Source organism: Elephantulus edwardii, unplaced genomic scaffold, assembly GCF_000299155.1.
Source record: "Elephantulus edwardii isolate Elephantulus edwardi_28Jun2011 unplaced genomic scaffold, EleEdw1.0 scaffold00494, whole genome shotgun sequence".
NCBI classification, from domain to species: Eukaryota; Metazoa; Chordata; class Mammalia; order Macroscelidea; family Macroscelididae; genus Elephantulus; species Elephantulus edwardii.
This window is the reverse complement of record NW_006400244.1, coordinates 245647-253436: the sequence shown is the minus strand read 5'-3', so window position 1 is coordinate 253436 and position 7790 is coordinate 245647. Positions and strand designations below refer to the sequence as shown.

At 44.5% G+C, this 7790-nt stretch overlaps 1 protein-coding gene across 1 annotated transcript in view; it reads right to left on the bottom strand.

The window, feature by feature from the left end:
• Nucleotides 1–956: 956 nt before the first annotated feature.
• Nucleotides 957–7790, bottom strand: part of LOC102847470 (immunoglobulin lambda-like polypeptide 5-like) — a 52316-nt gene continuing 45482 nt past the window's right edge. Inside the window, exons 3-4 of the mRNA XM_006903021.1 lie at nt 2724–2787; nt 957–1288 (exon numbers count right to left, since the gene is read on the bottom strand). Coding sequence (XP_006903083.1) covers nt 957–1288; nt 2724–2787 — 396 coding nt within the window. The remainder of the gene's footprint in view (nt 1289–2723; nt 2788–7790) is intronic.

Sequence of the window (7790 nt, the reverse complement as noted above, 5' to 3'; positions counted from 1 at the left end):
AGCTGCACTGCCAACCCTTAGGCACACAGTTTGAATCCACTCATCACTCAGGGAGAGAAAAGAGATGATCTTCTCTTGTGCTATTTACTGCCTCTAAAACCTACTGGAGGGCCAGGTATGGATCAGTTCTGTGTTGGTGCATAACAAGAAGAAACAGAGGACATGTGTACCTCAGCCCTGTTCCCATTTCCACCCTCTCCCCTTTCCCCCCAAATAGTGCCCTGGCAGATCATTTAGTCAATCTTTTATTGTTGTTGTTGTTGTTGGGTCTATATTTAAAAAAATAATACGGTTTTCAACATTTTCTGTAGTACAGGACTTGTGTTTTTACTTTCTGAGATTTTGAAAGAAGAATGTACATGTGAAATCCTCCAATTATTCCGAATCTCAGCTGACAGGAGAGCTACAGGCTGCTCCCCAGGAAATGCTGTCCACTGAGACACCTGAGGGAATCCAGGGGGTCAAGCCTTGGGGATCTGAGTCTGGTCTCAGCTCAGGGCCTTTCTTCACATCACTGTCCCCTGTCTCTCCATTTTCCCGCATCGGAACCCGTGGATTCTTCCTCCCACAGATGGCTGCTTCCTCAGTCCCTCTTCCTCCCATGTAAACAGAGATGTCAGTCCCAGGGCATCTCTGCTGTGGGATTTTCACCAGAGCTCACTCACTCTCCTGCATGTTGGTGGTGAGTGTTTCCACAAAGTCATTCTTCTACCACCAGAGCAGAGACCCCCTTCTCCTAGAGAGCTCCCCAGTACCAATGCACACTGAACAGGTCAGATGATAAACGTCAGATTTTTATTGAGACGTGGACACAGGGAGGGTGAGGGACCACCCAAGTGTGGGCTGGCACCAGGCAAGGGTTCAAGGAGACAGTGGAGCAATGGGAAGAGGGGATATGGATGGGACAGACCTTCTCTGCGGAGTCCATGCTGTTCTGACCCCCTGGCTGGGGGAGCTCAGGACCCAGCACACTCTGAAGGGACCACTGTCTGCTCTGTGGTGGTCCCATCGTGGGTGGCCTGGCAGGTGTACTTGTCATGGGACTTCCACTGAGCATGGGTCACGGTCAGGTAGCTGCTGAGTGCATACTTCCTGTTTCTCTGTTTTGTGGACTCGGTGGTCTGCACGCCCTGGGTGACAGTTTTCCCATCTTCCTTCCAGGTCATGGTGACGCCATCAGGGTAGAAGTCAGTGATGAGACATACCAGTGTGGCCTTGTCAGCTCGGAGCGTCTCAGGGGACGGTGGGTACAGAGAGACGGTGGGCGTGGTCTTGGGCTGACTGGGGTCTGGTGAACAGAGGGGGTGGTGGTGAGGTGCCAGTGACTCTGGGGGGTTGGCAGCACCCTGTCCTACTTCCTGTCCTTCTGTTTCAGTTTGAGTGCCCCCCGGGGAGCTGTGTATCCTTTCCTGCTGTTCTTCTTCCTCTTGGAGGAAGAGCAGACCGGCACCCCTTTCAAGTCCTGCTTTCCCAGTGACCTGAGAAGTAGTCACTCTGTGTGTGTTGGCCTAGGCTTCCCTGGTGACCAGTGATTGTGAACCTGTGCCCCTAGTTTTGAATCTGACCACCTTCCTGTGTCCTTAGTGTTAGTTTCACATGTTGCAAAGTTCAACACTATTTCCTTGAAATTCAGGTGTTCCCATTACTACCTTGTTGGGGTGTCCTCTCTATGGTCTTGTAAGATGAGGTTGTCCCGGTAAGTGAGACATTGTGAGAATGTATTCAGAATTCCTCTGCATCTATGTAATGCTGTGTGTGTGAGACTATCCCCCCTGGTCTGCATCTGTGTCTGTGCTAAATACGTGGCTCATTTAGCTATCACTGGGATTGAGTAGGGATCTTCATGGCAGAAAACCCTGTGGCAAATCTGAATCTCTTCCCCTCCCTCACTCTACACTAGTCAGACTGCAGGACCTTCATGCGGATCAATTCTTGGGGGTTATTCATTCACAAATTAGGGTCCATCTGCCCTGCACCCCATCAGAACCCTCTGACCTCTCTGATTGACCCAGCAGCCATTATGTTACTAGAGAAGCTCCCCGCTGCATCCCGCAGTTTGCCCCAAGTCAGGGCACCATCGCACAGCTGGGGACTGCTCAGAGTTGCTCTGAACAGATCGGACTGTGCTGTGAGGGACCAGCAAGTTTAGTCTAGCACTGCTGCTTTCTGATTCTCACACTGGGGGTGATGGTCTCCCACCACCTCACATGGCCTCATGCGCTCTGTGGCTCCCTGTTCCTGGGCCCCAGGGAGCTTCAGACTCGAATGAATTGATTCCCTCTCTTTACCCTGTTGTTATGTCTCCTCAAGCTGTTTTCTCCTGAGCCCTGAGCTGATTTCACAGCCTCTTCTGTATCCCTGGGTTTTGTACATCTCCCAGGCCCCATAGGGATCAAGACTCAGTCTCCCTGACTCTAAAGCCTCCATCCCTGGGTCAGAACAGGCTTCAGCCCCTCTTGAGGTTTGCTCGGGAAGTGGGACAGGAAGGTCTGTGCTGAGGCTGAGTTCAGGGCCAGACCCCCATGCCTGGTGGGTCAGCACCCAGCTGTCAGACTCTAAAAGAGATGGCCCTCTGTAGGTGTCTGTGTTACTGGGAACCCTGGGAGAAATCCCTCTTCCAAGTTAACATGAGTATACTAATGTTAGCAAGGGCAGTGGATAAGAGGATCCCACTAGATAGAAGAGAGTTTCTGGAGACAGGAAAGCCTGGGAAAGCCACTTACCAGTGACAGTGAGCTTGGTCCCGCCGCCGAAGAGATACCATGGTGAGTGAGACTCAGACCAAAACTTATGGGGCCAGCATCTGGCACTTGCCTTTGGGGCTCTGGGCCAGAGCCAGAACCTGTTGGGTGTGACAGATATGGGCCATAGACAGGGACATTAGGGTGCAGGCAGCTGCTCACCAGCCACAAAGATGGGGCAAATCTTGCCCTGCCCCCCTCCCTCTCTGACGCAGTCAGCCTTGCTTTTTTTGTCTCCATTACATAGAGAGCTCTGGTGGAATGGTGGTAAGAAGCGGCCCCGTGAACCTTAAGGGACAGGGGTTGAATCCACCTGCCACTCTACGGGAGAAAGATGGGCAGTCCCTTTCCTGTGTGATTTACTGCCTCTGAAAACCCAATGGAGTGTCATCTGTGAGTTGATAGTTGTCATTAGGTATGTTCTTCGAGTCCAACTCATAGAAACTCTATGAATAACAGACCTGAGACCCGTCCTCACTTGTGCCATTCTCATCATCTCTGAGATACTTGATACCATTGCTGCAGTCACTGTGCTAATGTATCTCATAACACCATCCCTCCCATCACATATTTAGGATGAACTAGGTGCTCCACAGTTAGCCAGGTCCTTGATTAGCTCTCTCAGGTAATAGTGGTTGTTTTCTGTTTTTATTTTTATTTTTTACCATGAGGTTTTACGGAGTCGTCCTCTCAACAAGCTTCCACAGTCCAATCATGTCAACTTCTTCCCTAGGTTCTAGGGCACCAGGTCATTCCTGACTTAATGGGGTCTCATGTGGACACCCCTCTCCTGTTGTGTCCATCTATCAAGGGTCAACTCTGTTCCATCTCCTTCATGAAGCTTTCTCTGATCTCTTAGATCACCATCTTTCTTTATGTCCTCCCATTAATAATGTGCATTTATTTACTCATCTATCCACCTCTTTATCCATTTATCTTCCCATTCATCTACTCATACATCCTTCTGTCTGACTATCCATCCATCCATCCATCCTTCATTCATTCATCTGCCAGTTCATCTATAGATACTTTGGTGTTTCCAGCCATCCATTCTTTCATCTATACACCTATCCATCTACTCATCCATCCATCTATGCCAGGCAGTGTTTCTTAAGCCAGAACACAGTGAGCCCTGCTGCCTGACTCTTCCTTCCACCTTTCCTTGTAACTTTACAAATCAAAGTCACCAAAGGCCCCATCACCGTTAAGTGACACTGTTATTGGTCACACATCTCAGAGATTCCCACCCCCTACTTTTGTGTCTAAGAGGCCACACTTAGACATTTGTCCCTAGTTGTTCCCCTATCTTATCCTGTGTTAATCTGAAAATTACCAAAAACCCAGGTCACACTTTCCAATTTTTTTCTGTTCTCCTTGCATTTGATACCTGAAAAGCGTCCAAGGAGGCTTGGACCCTACTTCCCGATCTGACTTTTCTGCTAGACTCCAAATTGACACATTTCTTCAAGAATATCTCATGGAAAACCAGTATCAAATAATAATAATAGGCGAACTCTGGTGGCCTAGTGACAAGAAGCTGCACTGCAATTCCAGAGGTGAGCAGTTTGAATCCACCAGATGCTCTGTTGGAGAAGGAGGGGAAATCTCCTCCTGGACCAGTTAATTCTGATTTGATTATACGCACATACAAAATAATAAAAAAATTAGAAAATAATAAAAAGGGAATATCATAATTACAATTTAAATCCAACAGACCCAAAATGAAATAATCACAATTCCCTGTAAACTTTCACACTGACATCCACCACCCCTGCCGCAGTATCTTCACTTCAGAAGGTGTTTCTCCAATTATAGAATCATCCTAGAAAGCTACATCATGCATGAACCTCTCTCTGAATTCTAGACATTCTACTATAGCACAAGAAGAACAGGAATATAATAATATACACCTAAATTACTTTTAATGGGTTCACAATTACAAGAATGCATGCCTTGGTCAATGTGATTTGAACTCCGAATGTAGTTAGTGAGCTATACCATGAAAAAATTATAGAGATAATGTCGGACTTGACAATACTTTGCTGAATTTTCGAAAGGTGAATCTGGTAGAATTTTCATAAATTGGAGCTGATTCTATAGCAACTGAAAATGGTAACAGTAGGAGCAGCAGGAGCAGCAGCAATACTCAGAGTGATGGTTCCCCTGTAGACCTTCCTTGTGGAAGATCTAGGTTCCATATCCTGGTAGCACATTTTGTGATCCACCCAACACCTGTCTATCACCAGAGGACTGTTATTTGCTATGATGCCAAACCATTTTGGTGAAGCTTTTAGACTAAGGCAGACTAGACTAGGAAAAGAAGGACTCTCAATCTACTAAGAATGATCACAGGTAACAGTACTTATGATATGCACACAGAATGTGTGAAATAAAACTTAATATAATTGTAATATAAATGAAATGTAAAGAAAGCAAACATTCAGTTTTGCCATGAGTTAAAATAGAAAGAAACATCCTTAATGCAACTCAGATGATTGTTTAGAAACTTAATCTATACATTTAAGAGTCAGAAACAAGGCAAGATTATCACTCCCATGTCTACTATTCAACATATCCTGGATATTCTTGCTGGTGAAAAGAAGTCAAGTTACGAAAGAAAGAAAAAAAAAAATACAGGTATAAGTATTGTAAACACAGAAGGGAAATTCTTCTTTTCAGCTCTTGCAATAGTCTATCTAAGATTCTTCAAAAGAATGAGTTGAAAGTGGTAAAAATTAGAAAATCAATTCCATAAAGTCATGGGGTACAAGACCACTGTATAAACCTCAATAGATTTCTCTTCTGCCTATAAAACTCAACAGTTTTCCTTTCTACATATAAAACTCTGTACACCAGGAGTAAACATGTGGACCTGGCGGTCCAGTGGCAAGGAGCTGCACTGCAATTGCAGAGATGCAAGGTTTGAATCCACCAGATGCTCTGCTGGAGAAAGAGGGACAATCTCCTCCTCTACCAGTTTGAAATGATATGATGGTGCACACATAGAAAATAATAAAATAAAATAAAAAAACCCAACACCCCCCCCCCAATATTTAAAAAAACTCCACAAAACAAAACAAAACAAAACAAAAAACTTGTGGACCGTGAAATGAGAAGAACTCATAATGTCAGTGAAAGAATGTTAAAAATTCTAGGCATTTTCTCAATGCTATTAAAAAGGTTCAATAAGACATTAGAAAGGAGTTCTTGTGGCCTAGTGGTAAGACGACCATCAGTGCTTGATACCAGCAGTGAGGATATCAGGAGATGTATTGCACTGAAAAAGTCTGTAGTGAGGAACCTCTCCAAAGTATTGCGGGACAATGATGTCCTTTTGAGGAGTAAATGAGCCTGACTCAGGGTATGATCTTTTCAGTCACTTGCTATGCATTTGAGAGCTGGACAATGACTAAAGGTGACAGAAAAGCACTGATTTCTTTGAATTGTGGTGTTGGAGAAGAGTACTGAATATCCCATGGACTGCCAAAAGAACAAATGGATATGTCACAGGGAAAGGGCAGCTAGAGTGCTCCTTGGAGGCAAAGATAGATGATGAAGCTTTAACTCACATAGTTTGAGTATGTTGCTAAGAGAGGTTGTTGCTTGGAGAGGGGTCATCAGACTCAAGAAGGTGGCAGGACAGCAAAGTAGAAGAAAGTGCTCAACCACAGACATTCACACAGTGATTTTACTTATTGCTCCAGTTATAGGAATTTTTGTTTTCTTTAAAGTGAGGCTGAACTCTTTACTTGTCATTGTTAATTGCTTCAAGGGTTTGTTTTTTTCAAGCAAATTTGTGTCACTTGTATCAAATAAAATGAATGAGTTTTCTCAGCATATGTATTAAATAAATATGATGAAAGGGTAAAACTGTGTCACTCATCTTTCCTGATTTTAATCCTCTTGTTCTGGTCAAACAATTGCTTCTTGGTCTAAGTGTTCTGAAATTCTCCTTTGTGTTACTACTTATTGGTCCTACCTGATTAACATCTTTGTACAGACAAGGCTATAAAACACTCAAACAACCATATATCGTACTTAGTTCAATCTTTCATTGTGTTCCCAAGGTTGTAAGTCTTAGAGGAGACTGTCTATCCTATCATTCTCCTGAGGAGTTTAATGGATATGAACCTCTAGATATAGGCAGCCTTTTGAATAGGAGCTCAACATACTACTGACTTTCCCACCAGAGGTCCATGAGAAGTTATTAAAACAATCCATGGCCTTGGAGTCAGAGCTGACTTACAGCTTACTTGCCATGGGTTTTCAGATGCAGTAAATCTCATGGGAGGGAATTGTCCATCCTCCTGTGAGTAGCTAGGGCCTTAGAGTCTTGTGTCCTTGGGATTGCTGTGCAGGTTCTCACCACTAGGCCCCCATCCTTCTACCTTCCTTCCAGCTAATAAAAAAAAATGTTATTCTGTAATTACAAATCTGAATGACAAAGATCTGCCACAACACAACTATTATGCTGACTACAATTCATAAAACCGAGAGCATAAAATTCTAGTGAGGATTTGTAGCAATAGAAATGCTTATTCATTGCCCAAAGTGCAAAGAAATTTATCTTGGAGATAAGAATTGTGCAATGTCTTCTCACAGAACCTGGATATTTTTTCATAAGAAGCCAATTCTTGGAAAAAGACAGAACACTGGAAAAGGTGGAGGGCCAGAGAAGGAGGTAGACCCTTAAGAAGATAGGTCCAATTAAGGTGTCTTACTCACATGCGTGAGCATATATGGCAACTCAATGATGGCCTATACTACGGTTTTAAACAGTTCTGTACTGCAGGACTTGTGTTTTTACTGTCTGAGATTTTGAAAGAAGACTGTACGTGTGAAATCCTCCAATTATTCCTAATCTCAGTTGACAGGAGAGCTACAGGCTGCTCCCCAGGAAGTGCTGTCCACTGAGACACCTGAGAGAATCCAGGGGGTCAAGCCTTGGGGATCTGAGTCTGGTCTCAGCTCACAGCCTTTCTTCCCATCGCTGTCCCCAGTCTCTTCACGCCTTCCCATTGGGACCCTCAGATTCTTCCTCCCACAGAT